General features: G+C 52.2%; 1 protein-coding gene across 4 annotated transcripts in view; it reads right to left on the bottom strand.

The window, feature by feature from the left end:
* Positions 1-10,017: 10,017 nt before the first annotated feature.
* The window catches only part of FHDC1 (FH2 domain containing 1), a 42,586-nt gene continuing 35,799 nt past the window's right edge, over positions 10,018-16,804 (bottom strand). For all 4 annotated transcript variants that reach the window (XM_060653981.3, XM_060653982.3, XM_060653980.3 and 1 more), the window contains exons 11-12: positions 16,580-16,744; positions 10,018-14,336 (exon numbers count right to left, since the gene is read on the bottom strand). In XM_060653981.3, coding sequence (XP_060509964.3) covers positions 12,315-14,336; positions 16,580-16,744 — 2,187 coding nt within the window. In that variant the 3' untranslated portion in view covers positions 10,018-12,314. The remainder of the gene's footprint in view (positions 14,337-16,579; positions 16,745-16,804) is intronic.

Below are 16,804 nucleotides of genomic sequence, written 5' to 3'. Positions count from 1 at the left end.
TTTAGGGTTTAGGAACCCAAGGCCCAGAGAGGACATGTGAGTTGCCCTATTGCACAGCTGCCTGGTGGCAAGATAAAGACAGATGCAGATTCGAGCCCCTGGCCAGTACTCTGGGTCCTACCGTCTGTCTGCTTGCATTTTCTGACCGCTCAACCCAATCTCCCCACAGTGTTTGTTTAAAAGGCTTGGCCATGTTTATCTTAGCACATGGGCGCCCGGTCTGAAGTCATGTACTGGTGTTAACTGGCCTTTCCTGAGTAGAGTTCAAGGTGAAAACTTCACTGGGAGCTGGGAAGCTCAGGTTCTATTTTACATCACTGTTTAGTGGTTGTTTTTTTTTTGTTTTGTTTTGGTTTTTGGTTTTTTTTTTTTTTTTTTTCTCTTTCCAGGACAACTGCCTCACAGCACAGATGAGCTCACTGACTCACTTGGGCAGGTAAGTGCAGAACCTGGACAGGGCTTTATTGAGAGCGCATCGTGTTTGCAGGAAGTGATATCACTGTGGTGTGGAGGGCAGAGGAGTGTCTTTAAAGGACTCATCTTTCCCACAGCCCACTCAGCCTTGGCCCTGCCCATGGCGTGTCCAGAAGCCCCTGCACAACGTGGGTACGATGTGTTGATGTCAACAAGTTTTGCTGGAACCCACAGACCCATAAAACTGCTAACAAGAAAATTGAACAAGGTGTGAACGTGGGCGGTTGGTGAAGGTTTATGACAGTAACTTTCCTGAGAGAGGGGAATGGACAATAGGTCTCAGAGAGCCTCTCGAAGGAGCAGCCTTTCAGCTGGGCCTATATCACTAACACTCCCAAATCCTTCATGGCCTGGTTTCTAATTAAAGCATAATAGATGCACACAGGCGAAACTGCGCATATTCTAAGGATGACTTTTCACCAGTTCCACATACCCACATAATCAATACCTTGATCAAATTTACAGACCATTCCCAGACAGCAGAGGCCCTGCACATCCCTTTCGGGTCACTGCCCGTCCTCCAAAGGGTGGTGGACCTCGAACAGGATAGGTGGGTTGTGCGTCCCCTGTTTTCACCCCATCAACATCAGGGCCGGTAGGTGCCCACACATGAGAAATCGTGTGCTGCTTGACTCCTTTTCAAGTATCCGTTCCCTTGACCCCGCTGTTCTCTAGTGAGATAGGCAGGTGACAGGATATATTCCCATCAATGGCTGCTGAGACACAGCTGACTTGCTTAGTCATAGAGTCCTACAGTAAGTCAGCAGAAACCCGAGCTTTCAGGCAGGGCCCCTGGCTGCCTCCCAGCTTGCCCGCACCATCTGACATCCGTGGGCATCATGCCCCAGGCTGCAGCTCTTTGCTGAGCCACCTGGGCCCTGCTGGGAGGGCACAGGTTTGAGATGTGATGTAGGTGCCTGGGACAAGCTCCTGGCTCTGACCTCCGAGAGGCCTCAATGATGACAAACCTCAGAGCCTTAAAGACGCATTAGACTGTGGGAAACAGCCAAACATCGGAGGCATGTGTGAAAAGCAATGGCCCAGTATGCTCAGATCACTCACAGAATTTCTCTTTTAGAAATTCCTTTGAAGCCAGATGATAAGCCATAGTTCTCTTATCTTGTGGTTGTGTCACCTTTATGATGAAAGACGGTCAGAGGCGCCTGGGTGGCTCAGTGGGTTAAGCGTCCGACTCTTGGTTTTGGCTCAGGTCATGTGCGATGGAGCACCCCCGTTCGGCTCTGCATTGACAGCGCAGAGCCTGCTTGGGATTCTCTCTCTCTCCCTCTCTCTCTGCCCCTCCCCTTCTCGTGGTCTCTCAAAATACATAAATAAACATTAAAAAAAAAAAAGATGGTTATAAGCATGTTTGACTACCCACCATTTTTCACATGTGTGCCCATCAGAGAACAGAGCCCCAGCCAGTTGTCACTAAACATACAGGACATATTAACAAAACGGACTTCCCTGATTATCCCAGTTACTATTTATTGAGCACCTTCTATGCACCAAGATATACTTCCCATGCTAGTGACTCCCCCAAAAGATCATTTTTCACATTTTTCCCATGTACAGAGGAGAAACTGAGACTGATGGTAAATGACTTCCCCAACGTAACCCAGTTAGGAATAGCAGAGCTGGGATTTGAACCGGGTCTATCCAGAACCATAAGCCCACACTCACCTGTCAGTCTTCATGGGTCCCTAGGAAGGCCCTGTGGGGGGCCACCACAAAGACCAGCAATGGCCGGGCTCTTTGAACCCCTTCTGAAGAGATGGGCAAGGCCGTTTGTGTAAGATGTGAGCAAATGGAGCAGAGAGGTGGTTTACAGTGTGGCACCAACATCCCCCACACTCTCGTAAGAACCCTGTGATCAGAATCAAAGAAGGGGCGCCTGGGTGGCTCAGTCGGTTAAGTGTCTGACTTCAGTTCATGTCATGACCTTGCAGTTTGTGGGTTCAAGCCCCGCACCGGGCTCTGTGCTGACAGCTCAGAGCTGGAGGCTGCTTCAGATCCTGGGTCTCCCTCTCTGCCCCTCCCCAACTCACACTTGGTCTCTCTCTCAAAAAAAAAAAAGCACACGCACACACGCACACACACACACACACACATACACGCACACACACACACAAGACTCAAAGAACACGAGCCCTGATGAGAACTTGGAGGGCAGGGGGCCTCACCTCCTTTAGAGGAATGAGGAACAGACATTTAGAGAGGGGATATATAACCGGCTCAGGGTCACCTAAAGCGGGATGAGGGGGCCTCATGAATTCCAGGCCTCTGCTCTTTCCTCAAGGTCTGGCGGTCTTCTTTTTCCCAGTGTCCTCGAATGCTGGGACACTGGATGTCTTTCCCCTTTTTGTCTTGCCTTTCTGGCAGCCAGGGTGGCAGGTTTTATGTGGGTGGAGGACATACCCGCCCAGGTGGCCATAGGGCAGCCGGGGATCCTACGAGTCAGAAAGGAGTGTGCTGGGCTGTGGAGAGACAGCCTCCCATCCCTCACACTTGCTTTAGGCTTTGCTGATTTGAAGGAGACTCCAGGCACAGTGTGTTCCCTGGCCTTTCCCTGAACCAACACCTGCCTGCTGTGATGTGGAGAGCACCCCCCACCCCTCCATGTGAACACTGGGCAAACGTTTTCCCAGAGAAGGGACGCCAGGAGTCCCAGGTGGGAGGGAATCCCCTGAAGACTTTGGCCTCAAGGATGAAGTCATGGGCCTTGGAAGCTAATGCATTTTATAGATCCAATAAATTGGATACAGGCTGGCTATTGAGGGACTGTCACGTGTCATGAAGCCCTGCCTTGCTTACTCTGCTGAAGGAGGAAGCGGAAACAGAGGCACAGCTGGGTTTAGTGACCTGCCCAAGGTCACCCAGCCACATAGGGACAGAGTCCAGGTGAGACCGACTGCCGGTCTTCTGTCTGATGCACGTGGGTCTCTAAAGCCTTCTTGGTGAGACAGCCACCTCACTGGAGGCCCTGAGAAGTTGCCAGGTGTGGGTTCTGACCTAGAGCGGTGATAATGGCAAACAGGTAGACTGTCTTCACATATTACACTATTTAACACCCTCAGCTGTTCTGAAGCTGAGACTTCAGATTCATAAGACTATGATTCTTGAGCATACATGCTAAGCAATTTGCCCAAGGGCACACACCTATTAAGCCACAGACCAGGCAGTGTCCCAGCTGCCAGTGGAGGGCAGGCACCCAGCCATGTCCGTCTCCCCGACATTCCCAGAAATCATCCAGGGCCTTTTGTAAGTCAAGGATGTGGGGGCCATGCTTGAAAAGCCCAGTAGCTGCTTCTGTCTGCTCTCAGTGCCCGAGGGTGTGGCTTCGGGGTGTCCAGGGCCGATGCAGGGAGCCCTGCCACGGGGCTTTGGCCCACCTTGAGGGAGTTGCCTTCCAAAAGGCCTGAGAGTTGGCGGGGTGGCCATGAGGTTCCCGTTCCTCTCAATGTCAAGCATAGACCTAGTGCCTGAGGCACTCAACACTGTCTTTATCTTTGTTCTGGTTGTCCCTTTTCTGGCATCCAACCCTCTTCTCCCAGACGCCAGCTGTACTCTCTGTGGGGCCTTCAGCTAGGAGCCCCAGGAACCACACCTTGACCTATCCAAACCAAGCCCAGGCAGACGCAGAGACCTGCCAGTGAGGGAGGGGCCCTGGGAAGTGCTACTCGTAGGTACCTGAATGTTCCCCTTCCCCTTTCAATTCCAGCCCACACTTGCTGAGCACCTACTTAGTGCCAGTCACTGGCTGGGTCTTGGAGGGCTCCACGGATGAACCCCATGCACTACACACACACACACACACACACACACACACTCCAAGGAGGTCACAGCCTCATTCAGTAGTCAAACAAACATGGTCGCCTGTTGTCTTGTTTTCCAAGACAGGTAGGAATTGGTGTTATAATCCCAAGTACTCTGAGACATCCGCGGAGGGAAAGATCAATTTCCAAAGTGAGGGGTCAGAGGAGAGTTGATGGAGGGAAAGATGTATTCCATCTGGATTTGGAAGAGGCTGCGTTTCTGAGGAGTCACTGAGCAACATGAACCTGGGCACCCTGATTTAGAGACCCTGCGAGACGCAGAGCTTTCCAGAACCAAAAACTTTTCTTTAACTCCCACTGAGAATCTGTCATAAGGTGACTGCCCTTGTACCCCAGGACCCCTCCATATGGACAAATCCAAGAGGAATAAACAGATGTTGCCTATGGCCCTACACCCAGGAGACAATTAGTAAGTTCTTTTTGGCAAAAAGGAAGGATGACTGTCATGAAGCTTCTTCCCATGACCTAGTCAGGTACAGCTGGGCCTCCCAGGAGGTGACCCCTGCAAGGGAAAAGTGGCCTTAGGTGTCACTGGTTCCACTCAGCAACTGAGTCTGGAGCAGTCATTCCACAGATTCAAAGTCTTCCAAGTGGAAGGGACTTGGAGGGCCTCCGGCCCAGGGAGACAGACATGCAGCTTTGGCATGAACTCCTCTTACACCTGAAGGTTTATCTCTATTCTGTTTGGGAACAACACAGAATGAGATTAATCCCACTACCAGGTTCTTATTATCCTTTTTCAGTTTTTTTTTTTGTTTTGTTTTGTTTTTTTTTGAGAGAAAGAGACACAGGGAGGGGGGGAGGGGCAGGGAGAGAGAGGGAGACACAGAATCTGAAGCAGGCTCCAGCCGTCCGTCTCGGTGGCTCATCGTCAGGCATGGTGCCCAACCCTTGGCTGTCCCGGTCATTCTTCTCTGTCACACTCCAGCTCATCAAGGTTCCTCCTGAAAGGTGTGCCAGGGCTGGGGACAGTGTCCAGATGTGGACTGACCAGCTGGACCTCATGCTGGGGGCCGTCATTCCATGAACGTGGACAGAGATGGGGCTATGGGTAGCCATAGGAGGCCACTGCCTCACACACTCCCCTTTCATCTCTCCTAGAAGGAATTCCTCCCCCGAAACGTGGGAATGACAAGCTTCACTGGATCACGGGGATGACGGGCGTGTGGTAGCTCCGCAAAGCTGTGAGCTGCTGGGGAGAAAAAGAACTAGCTAGACTTCAACCCATTATGAGCTGGTTGAGCAAAACAGGGGCTTGGGAAAGGGCTGAGAGGATCAGGCAACTTAGCCCGGTGCTTATCTAGTGACTTATTTTCATTCTACTGGAGTCAAATCTGAACTTAGGAGGAGGAGGCCCTGTGGGGGTGGGGAGGTGATTTTACTATCTGTCTCTCAGCAGTGGCAAGAAGCCCGCCCTGTGGGCAGCCCACCTCTTCTCCCTCCTCCCTGGGGATGAGTCAGCAGGTGGGAAGCACTGGTGCCCTGGGAAAGAAGCAAGAACAGCCGACCAGCAAAGCTGACGTCTCCACTCAGCCACAGCTGAATGGAGGCACTGTTCTTTCTGTTGGGGCAACTTCCAACACCGAACCACCGTTTTAATCCAAATATTGCTCGAACTGCTCTTATTGCATCTGCCCAAACTGGTAAAGCGGCTGTCCCTGAAAGTGGCAAGACTGTCCAGATTCTCCCAGCAAATGTCTTGGTCTGATGGGGAGCTGTTTATAGCAAGAAGTGGAGAGAGGCGAACTGTTCCGTACTGCTTTGGAAGGAACCGGGGCCCAGTCCTCCTTCCAGGGAGAGCTTCCACACTCTAAAACGTGGTGGGGGGCTACCTTCCGACATCCCTTCTTCTGCTTGCTTTCTGAACACTGCACAAGTGCACTGTGCTCCCATCCGACACTGAGTCAGCACCCTGGAGAGCTGCGCCCCACCCCCTTCCTAACCCGTGAGGTCAGCATAGATGCTGGCCTGTCTGGCCCTAGCACACAGCAAGAAGGAACTGCAGCCACCGGGCAAAACCCCCAAGAGCTGAGCTGAAGTGACGGTCATGAAGGCTGTGGAAAGTTCCAGAACTCAAGAGGCCCGGGTAACAGGGTTCCAGAGAGCATGTCTGCTGACAAAGATCTCACTGTGGGCACTCATGTGGGCGTGGCATTGCTCAGTGTGCATTAGCAAATTGCTTTACAGACACTCAATTATAATCTTCCTAAAGAGCAGCCATTGCAAGACCTGAGTGAGGTATCACTTCCCATGTTCCTCTGGAGCCACAGTTCCAGAAGCTCTGACATTGCGTCACTGAGAGCTCCAGACTCAAAGGAGTGGCCGAGCATATGCTCGAAGGTGCCTCTGTCTTAAGATCCAAATCAGAACAACCCCTCAGGATCCTATGACAAGGCAGCTCTCCTCCTAACTGGGCGCTGAGCTCAGAATACATTTTCTGCATCACTTGCCCAGGAGACAAGCACCTGCCCTGCCTGACAGAGGCCAGGAGAGGGGCCCGGCCCAGAGAACAACTCATCAGCCTCTAACCAGGAACCCCAGTCTCTGGCCTCTGTCCAGCTCACTGGTTCTCAACAGCAGGGTGAAACATGGATCGCTGGAGAGTTAAAATGCAACTTTGGGGGCCCCACCAGAGAGATTCTGACTTGGTATAGGTCTGGGGTGGGACCGGGAATCACCCACCAGCCCCAGGTGATTCTGTTGCACCCGGGAGCACTCCACACTGTGGGACAGCGTGTGTCAGTGGCCACTCTGATATTGTCAGCGAGGCTCACCACCTGCAGCAGACATCCGGCCCTCACTGAAATGATTCACTTGCCCAGTTGACCCATTGTCCTTGGCCACACAGGCAGCCTCCCCACAACCTCTGCCATCTTCTCATTGGTTACCAGGAGGCAAGGGAGCAGGACTGAACTCAGCCTCCCTTCCGGGAAACTGAAAAAGCAGAAGGTGAACACGTTTCTGATGGGCCGGTGTTCTCGGAAGAACAAATGAAAGGTAGTCTCTGAGACAGAAATGGCACATATTTACTGGAGTTGGCCTGGGGGATGGGAGCCTCTGTGTCTGACCTCCAGAGCGGAGAGGACTTTTTTTCTGCAACAGTGGAGAGTGAACATTACTGGTGCCCTCACGTTCCTGTGCCTTAACCTCTGCTTGCTGCCATGAAGTTGGAGAGGGATGTTTCTGGCACCCTGGCATTTTCCTGTAGGAACTCTGCGACAAGTGAGGTCTCCTGTATAGAGATGTCGATGCCCTGGTCCACCCATGGATGAGTTCAATAGGTTTTTCATGGGCTGGCCTAGAAACCTGCCTATAACGCATGACACAGCTGCTCTGGGAAAGTGCATTCTCAACTCTTCATCATCTAATTGCAAGCAGACGCGGGAAACATCATTGGCCTATGACTCAGCCCTTGAATGTTTCCAGGGAGGCTGGGGGCAAACTCCAGGCGTGATTCCAAAGGCCTGGCATGAATGCATCAATAGGGACCTCAAGCAGATCTTCTTTGAAGGACCAGGCACCTTTGTCCCACAGGCCGACGGTCAGGCTGTGCCAGGCTCCTGGTGGGCCCTGGGTCAAGGGCCAATGAATGACTGGACTTTGAGTGCTGTCCATGGCTTTGACCTCTCCTGTAGTGGGGTCCTACCTACCAACCAGGAAGCCAAAAGCTTCACTGCAGAGCTGTGGCCTGGAAGACAGAAAAGCCATTTTCTTCACCTACAAGAATGTTACTTTTGTCTTCACCGAGGTGATTCAATGAGCCCTAGGACACTTTACTGGAAGATATTTGCAGATGAAAAAATTCCCAGGTAGAGCCTGCTCTGGGTTATCTTCAACCCTGCCACAGATGCAGTCCAAGCTATGCATGGTTACTCCATAGACGCTGACTAGAAAGTGACTCTGCTGACCCACCGTCCTCCGTGTTTTTGTGTGTTCATGGCCCAAATAAATTTTTTTTAAGAAATTCACTATTTTATTTTATATTTTTAGACAGACAGAAAGAGAGACAGAGAGTGAGCAGGGGTGGGACAGGGACAGAAGGGGAGAGAAAGAATCCCAAGCAGACTCTGTCAGCACAGAGTCTGATGAGGGGCTCGACCCTATGAACCTTGAGGTCATGACCTGAGCCAAAATCAAGAGTCAGACGTGGGTGCCTGGGTGGCTCAGTGGATTAAGCTTCTGATTTTGGCTTAGGTCATAATCTCATGGTTCGTGAGTTCGCACCCCGCATCCGGTTCTCTGCTGTCAGCAGAGCCTACTTCAGATTCTCTCTCTCCCTCTCTCTTTGCTCCCCACCTGTGTTTCTCTCTCTCTCTCAGAAATAAATAAACATAAAAACATAAAAAGAGTCAGACACTCGACCGACTGAGTCAGCCATGTGCCCCATGGCCCAAATAATTTTCGAGAGCACTTAATGAGTTACGAGATGCAATGTTCCTTATTCTAATTTGGTTTATACATTGATGCTTATTTGTGTTTGAGGACACATACCAAAAAACCCAACCAGCCAAACAAAAAACTGCTTTTTTTTGTTGTTGGGGGGCAGGACTGGAGCATGAATCAAAAGTATAAGAATTGAGGGCTGTCTAGATGGCTCAGTCAGTAGAGCATGTGACTCTTGATCTCGAGGTTGCAAGTTTGAGTCCCACGTTGGGCGTAAAGCTTACATCATTGCCAGATGGGAGCAGGCAGGCTATTCACCCTTAGAGGCAGAAGTTGGTGAATTTGTTCACCTTGCAGGGATGAATTAATAGTTCCACCAAACTATTCTACACAAATAAGCAGAATCTTGAATGAACAATTAGGAACTGTGGCCCCATTAAACTCAACATGTATCTTCAGGAGGACTGGAACACAGGTTCCTTTTCAAAGTCATAAAATAAAAGGGTTAAAACTACTTGAGACCCACTGTGCAAATGAAGTCTTTTTTTGATGTCAGTAACCCCTGGTACAATAGGTTGAAGGTACAGGAAGGGGTCCAGTGGCCCAACCAGCTTGTAACAAGCAGAACCAGGCTCTCAGAGTTCATGGGGGCAGACAGCAACTCACAAGGACATCATCTACTCATCTATCTCTCAGTGCCTGACCCAGGGATCAACCTGTAAACCGTTTCAGATAAAGCGCAAGAGTAGCCAGGACTAAAACTTGACATGAACCCCTGAGGTATGAGGTGCACCTTCTGAACAATTCCCCTCTCTTCTCAAATAAGCACCAGCACTGCATTTCAAATAAAGCCATACTTCCCTCCCTCTCTGCTCATTCCTAAGGCAGCCGCAGAAGTGAGCTGTGATTTCCCAATAGTGTCCTGAGCCAAAATGCATGAGGACACATAGGAGCAGATCCAGACTTGCTGGCCCCACAGAGATTACACAAAGCTTGGCCCAAAACATGGAACAATGTGAGCATGTATGAGGTGCTGAACATTCCATCGACGGCCTGCGTGTCAGATGCAATGCTTGCATTCCCACGGGTCTGGCACGAGGCCTGCTTTCTAGGCCTTCAGGTAAACACAGACTCTGCTCCCGAGAGGACACACACTAACAGCCTAATTTGGCTCTTGAGCCTTTTGAGGACAAGACTGCTGTATCTCAAAGCTGTTGTACCTCCTATATCGGGGCTCTTCTGTGTGCAGGAAATTATATACTCTTCCCCCAGGATCCCACACATACACACCCATCAGCAGAGCAAGTTGAGGATAAAACACAACTCCCATAAACAGGAACTTTATTAAACTACATGTTACATAAAAGAACATATAAATGAGCCTTTAAATACATTCAGTTCATCTTAAACAAATTTATATAGAAATTTATTTACATTTCTGCATTAGATACTTAAATTATTTTTCAAAGCTTACTACCAATAAAAGGTAATAGAATGATCATCTGCTCACACAGATGCATACACATAGGGTCCACAGGGCTAAGTAAAATGCCGCTTCTCAAGAAACTCAGCTTATTAGATTTCAAAGCAACAACACATTCTGAAGGTGCTTTATTTTAAGCAGGCCTTTGACGTTGAGGCCTCTGCTATGGAGGTGCTGGGGGTTGGTTTGGAGAAGCTGGTCCTGGGGCAGGTGGGTCCTTGGTTGTTGATAATAATAGCTCTCTCTTTGAGCTAAGGGACCTTTAGAAGCCATCACTGAAGCCGTGCCCCGACTTCCGTAGACTGGGAAACAGAGGCTTAGGGAGAGGGAGTGATTTGCCAAAGTCACATAGCATCAGTGACCAAGCAGGGACTGGGACCCTGGTTCCCAGGATCCTACCTGGAGGTCCTGACCCCATCGCTATCCACAAACTTTTGATCTCTTTCGTCCTTTTCCACCCAACCACGGGCCCTGTGCCTTGAATGTTGTTATCTGCACGGTTAAATATATGATTTCTTAGGCTTTTTGAGATGGTGAAAAACACTATAGGATTCCCATAACCATTTTGTGGGGCCCGTGAAATACGTATTCAAGGCTATTTTTATAAGAGATTTGGCGGTCAGGTGCCTTACTTCTTCAATCATAAAATTTACCTTTTCAATCTGGCTGACTTAGGGAAGCTCAGTTTCCAATTAATTTGGATGAAAGGCAACATTCTACAGGAGGAAGATTGTAACATCAACCATGTGGATTCGCTGAAATCCATCTACCGCTGTTGGATCTACACCAAGGTGTCACTACAGTTTCAATAAATGACCAAAAGTGAAAAAGAGTGGGGGATGACTTTAAAATAACAAGGAAGTTTCCAGAATTGCTTCATTTCCTAATTAGCCTCAAAAGGAAGTAGTGAAATGGGCAGTGAGTAGAAACAGTACACATTTTCTCCCTTTTGAATAAGCCTTTTTTTCCCCAAAATTTCCTGATGATATAAATTCTTCTGAAAGTAGTTTCTTTTTTTTTTTTCTTTTTTGTTTTTAGTTTTTTTTTTTTTTTTTGTTTTTTGTTTAAAAAAAATTATTTTTTTCTCAGGACTTAAAAACCGTTGTACCACAAAGAACAGACATTGACATTAAGAAGCATCATCAGTGGCATAAATAATACGCACAGACCCTCCCGGCTTTGTGTTGCATTCGCAAGAGAAGGAAGGGCTGGCTGCAGGCAGAGAGAGAAGGGAGGGACAAGACTGGGAGACAGAAGGGTTTGTTGTTCCCTGTAACTAGAGCGATCCCAGATCATAGCAGCCTTCACTCAGTTTTATAACAGATACACAAATGGGGAAACACAGAAGGGGCAGGTGTGCTCAGCCAAACAGCCCCTCAATGCCTTTCCATTAAAATATGGCACTTCTAAGTTCCGGAAGATCCAGCATTTCTCCCAGGGGCGGCTCCCCGTCTGCAGGGAAGGCGCTGCCCATGGTGCCTGTCCTGAGCACATGGGAGCATCCGATTTCCACGCACCAGTCTCACTTTCCCTCCTGCTCACAAGCAAACCCTCACCCGAAGTCACACACAGAAAGATGAGCAACACAGAGAGCCTTCGAGGAGACGGTGCCAATCACAGAGCACCCAGGGCCTGCAGAGAAGTCCAGTTGCCAGCAATGGACGGTGTGTGGGCAGGTGGAACCCTGAGGCCAGGGAACACAGGAAAATAAAAATGTCTTCATATTAAGGGTTTTGCCTTTTTTCCTAGGAGGCATTTCATTCTGCAAAAGGAACTAAAATATGCAGTTTTTGTAATATTCAAAAATAAGTTTGGAATAGGCAAACTGGCCAAAATTCTTTTACTCCGTACGGAAGAATGTCATCTCAGACATCTATGTTTTTCATGCGGTCTCTGCTTGGGGAGGAGTGTGTGAGGTGCCAGCCGTCATGGTGCACATCCAGACTGGGGACTTTACAGCAGGAGGCGTCACAGTGGGTGGCAGTCCACCAGCCTCCCGGACCACACCTTCGGTGACATGAGCGTTAGTGGCTGGCACCAGGGGGTGACTTTATGCGAACAGAGACATCCGGTGCTGGACTGTCACAGGAGTCAGTCCTTACCACCTGAGCCCCCAGCAGCGAGAGGACAGACACCTATCACTTCCGTGAGGGATCGAGGGTTTTCCCCAGTGTGGTCGGATCTGAGTTTTTCAGTCTGAGGGAGGCCCTTTCCCCAGCCCCTCGGCCCTTTGGAGGGGTCTCTGTGTTGGCACTGGGACCCCCAGCAGACTCCGGACACTTTTTGGGGGCCCGGGCGCTACTGGCCCGCCGCAGGGTGCCGCTGTCCTTGGGGATGGCATCCTCGGGGCTACCCTTCGGCCTCGGCTGACGCTGGGAAACAGTCCGAGTGATGCCAGGAGCCTTGGCCACGGGAGGAGAATCTGTTCTCATGGACCGAGATGAGGACGCAACTGTGTTCCGGGCAAAGCTCGGCACAGGAGGCGGGACACGGGGCACGCTGGGGGGCGGCGGGGCCTTGGGCTCCTCTTTGGGGCTCTCGGAGTTGGAGCGGCAGATTTTATTTTCTTCGGGCTTCTGTCTGGGGACGTTCCTGAGGGGCTTGGCGCTGGGCTTCTTGAACGAGCCCCTGGGCTGCAGGGGGTGTTCCTTCCCAGGCCGGACGCTGCCAGAGCTGCCGCTCCCCCTCGCCAGCCTCGGCTCCTCCGGCACAGTCACAGCCCCTGTAGAGGGCCTCCTGGGTGACACTTCCGAGGTCCCCCGCACGGAGCTCCGGCGTGACCACTGCTGCTGTGCTGGGCTGCTGGGGGTGTCCCCAGGCGGCCGCTTCCAGCCCACCGAGCTGCGGCTCGACCTGGAGATGGGCACGACTTTACGCATGCTCTCGCTCTCGGAGGCTGTCAAGGTCCGCACAGGCTTGGGTGCCGCCCCTTGGCTCCGCCTGGCACTCACTGCCTTGGAGGTCCCCTGGGACACCTCTCTGAGGGAGCTTCTCTTTGGTGTTGTCGCATCCTTCCCTTTGGCAGGTCTGTCCCTGGGAAGGGCGTCCTTGCAGCTGGGCTCACTCTTCCCGGAGAGGGGAGCAGAAGCCTCCCCGGGGGGGCTGGAAGGAGGGTGAGAGGAGACCTGGCTGCCTGTCTCTCCAGCCCCAGAGGACAGGGAGCCATCCCCACCGCCCCCCTCCCCTGGCTCCGAGCAGTCCAGGGTCAGCGAGCAGTCGGTGGCATCCGAGATGTAGAACAAAGGGCCGGGGTCTTTGCTCTCAGGGTCGCTGCTGCCTACAGATACCAGAGCCTCACCACTAGGTTGGTCGGGGGCAGATCCGTCATCCCCCTGCAGGGCTGGGCTGAGACCCCCTGGGGCACTTGAGCTCACAGGCAGCAGGCCACTGTGGCTGACAGCGAGGGACTGCATGCTCCCATCCCCCAGAGACACAGGCTCCACGGAGCTGAGGTCATTCAGGGTCAGCCGGGGCACCTCCTCTGGGCCCTTGGGTCCCTGGAGGTCGAACTGAGCCAGTCCTGTCACCAGCTCATGCTCCTTAATCCCCAGAGCCAATGGTGAGAGCGGAGGGGACCGGGCGGGAGCCAGGCCCATGGGCTCGCTGTTCCTCTTTTGAAGGATGCCCACCCCACTGCGCCGAGCTCGAGGGAAGAGGGGCGCAGGGTCCTCGGGTCGGGGGACTGGGAGCTGGCTCTGCCAAGATGAGGGTGGCTCAGGGGCCTCCTCCTGGCTCTGTGAGGCCTGAGGTCTGCGTGCGTGGCTGGGGTCCTGGGCCCTCGGGCCCCCAGGCTCCATCCAGGCCAGTGTGGGCCGGGCTTGCCGGGGGCTGCTCCGGGGCAAGCTGTTAAACTTGCTGGGCTCCTCGGGGCTGCGGGTGGAACTCTCCAGGAAGGTCAGCAGCTCCCGGTCAGCAAAGGCGCCCAGGGAAAGGCGAGAGCGGCGGGCGTTAGGAGGTCGGTAGGAAGGGCTGACGGGCCTGGGCTGCAGGAAGGGGGGCAGGTCCTCTGTGCCCTTCTTGGTCAGCAGCTCCACATCATTCTCACTGCTGCTCCGGCAGAAGCCCCCGAGCTCCCCAGCTGCCCAGGAGCGACGCTTCTGCTCCCGCTCCTTCAGCCGCTGCAGCTGTCTCAGCTCCTGCACCGCCCGGTCCTGGTTGTCCTGAACGAGGGGTGGAGAGAAGCCCCAAGACGCATGAGACGTGTGGAATGTGTGTGCAACTCCAGAGCCACCTGCCCTAAGACTCCAGTGAGATATACACGCAGGGAGGAGAGCCCAGCGTAAGCTTCACCAAGAGAGATACTGGTGTTTGCACCTGTGTGGGTGTGGACAGGGCTAGTTCTCCCAAAGCTGCGTGGGGGTGGCCCCACCAATCTAAGCTTATCGTCCCTGGGCCCAACTTGCAGCTTTCCAGTCAAGGCACTGTCCTCTAAATGTAGGCTGTGATTCCACACATGCCTGCCACTTCATTTCCAAGGGAACCCAACTTGGCTTCTAAGCAGGGCAAGATGGAAAGAACTTCCAGGGAAGGGGGAGTTAAGCAATGGCGGAGAGGAAAAAAAGGAGTCAGAGATCAAACCTCCCTGTGGCATCTGTGTTGACTGCATCTACACACACATGAGCAGCACATTCTACTTAATGCTTTGGATGCATAAATGTATACGCTAGATATTAAGAGATGCCTTTCAAATCTCTGTTCCCTGAATGCTCTTCAGTAAAGAACACCAGAGAGGTCATGTTGGCTCGGTCCCTCATGCTCCACCCCCTTCCACAATCAGACAAGATGATTTGCTTTATAAATCCTTCGATTACCCTTCACCCAGCTCCAAGTACCCAGGCCTCACCCCAGCAAAACTGAACCAGAACAAATGTATATGCTAAAGCACATTTTACCACCTGGCTGTGCACTTTAAATATATTTGTATCACCTAAATACATCTGTATCGTTGCAGCCCAGTCCTCTCCGCTCTCGCCATTGGCTCTGGGGATTAAGGAGCATGAGCTGGTGACAGGACTGGCTCTGTTCGACCTCCAGGGACCCAAGGGCCCAGAGGAGGTGCCCCGGCTGACCCTGGATGACCTCAGCTCCGTGGAGCCTGTGTCTCTGGGGGATGGGAGCATGCAGTCCCTCGGTGCCAAGTCCCTCGGATCTCACAAGCCACGCCTGTTATTGGTAGTACTTTTTACTTGAAGATCAATTTCCTCAAATGGTGGACTTCCCCTCCAAGTTTCCTCGAGACTCTGGCTCTGGCTGGGGAGGCATGGCCCTTCCTGCAGCTCTGGTCCAGCCTCTCCAGTGTCCCAGGTCCCCCAGGCCCTCTCCCCCAAAGCTGCCTGCGGTGGGAGTGGGGCCAGGTCCTGGCGCTCAGAACAGCTGGGCGGAGAGAATCACACAGGTGGCCTCTTGGGCCTGCAGAATTCTGACAGGGAGTGAGGGCCTCAGAAAGAGCCAATTTGGCCTCTACCACCCACCACCGCCCCCCTCTGCTGAGCTCACTGCTTGGACAAGGGAGAGGAAACGTGGCCACAGGCTCAGCCTCCTTCTCTTAGCTGGAGAGAGGAAGGAGGGGTTGAGGACTCAAGTCACTCTGGCCTACTCAGGGCTGGAGGGAAATGTGACCAGTCCCGCAAAGGAATTCAGCTATGGACAAACCTGCATTTAAATACGGGGGAGGGATAACGCACACAAGTATTTGGTTCCTCACCACCACTTGAAGTAAAGGGATGTCGTTTTGTCTTTAACGGACAGATGAGAAGTTGTATTTGCAAAGCCAAGGAACCCAGAGTTTTCTGGCTCCTACACTGAACCCAGAGATGACTGGAATCGGAGGCTAAAAGGCAAGAAACGCGGCCGTATTGCTCAGACGGCAGCAGACCCCTAAGCGCTTGAGGATTTCTAAGCCTGCTCTGGCTGAGGAGGACACGGTTTCTGCAGTGCCCACTGCCTGGCAATAGCCGTGGTGCCCGAAACAGGTGAGAGAACACCTTCCAATCATCCCACCACAACAAAGGGTTCCCCCAAAGGGGAAATTCTCTCCTGGGGAGGGGGGGAGGGAGACACTCAGGATCTTCAAAGACACTTGTTAATATCACGGCTGCCATCATAGATGAACTTTACTAACATAACGCTTTCAGGGCATCAAAGCAGGTGTTGGTGTGAGCAGCACCTTAGCGAAGGCAGCCAACGCTGGGCTCCCGGCGACCGGGAGGTGCTCGGGGCCAGGATGGTACAGACACTTCCCGGTAACCCCAACTGAGAGCGTGGCAATGCTGCCTGGGCCAGACTTCCCTGAAAGCGTGGAAATGTTGACCCATCTTTCTGCCAGGGACAGAGGGCTGGGTGCGGAAAGCGAAAAACAAAAATCCAAACAACTCAGAAAACAGGGAGATGCCATCGGCCATACCTTAACCGCTTTGTTGAATTTGACACAAAAATCTCTAAAGATCTGAAGGCACTCGTCCAGTTTCATGGTTTCTTTGTCTTCACAGAAAAAGTCTATAAGGGTGTGGGCCTCGTCCTGGAGCTCTTGCTTCCAGCGCTCCAGTTCTGTCAGCTTTTCCACAGCGAACTGCGGGAAAACAAACAAGCACACGCTCAAGTCAACAGCAGTGAGGAGACTCTCTGTGCG

This window comes from Panthera onca, chromosome B1 (genome assembly GCF_046562875.1).
Source record: "Panthera onca isolate mPanOnc1 chromosome B1, mPanOnc1 haplotype 2, whole genome shotgun sequence".
In the NCBI taxonomy this organism is placed as follows: Eukaryota; Metazoa; Chordata; class Mammalia; order Carnivora; family Felidae; genus Panthera; species Panthera onca.
This window is presented reverse-complemented; position numbering and strand designations above follow the sequence as displayed.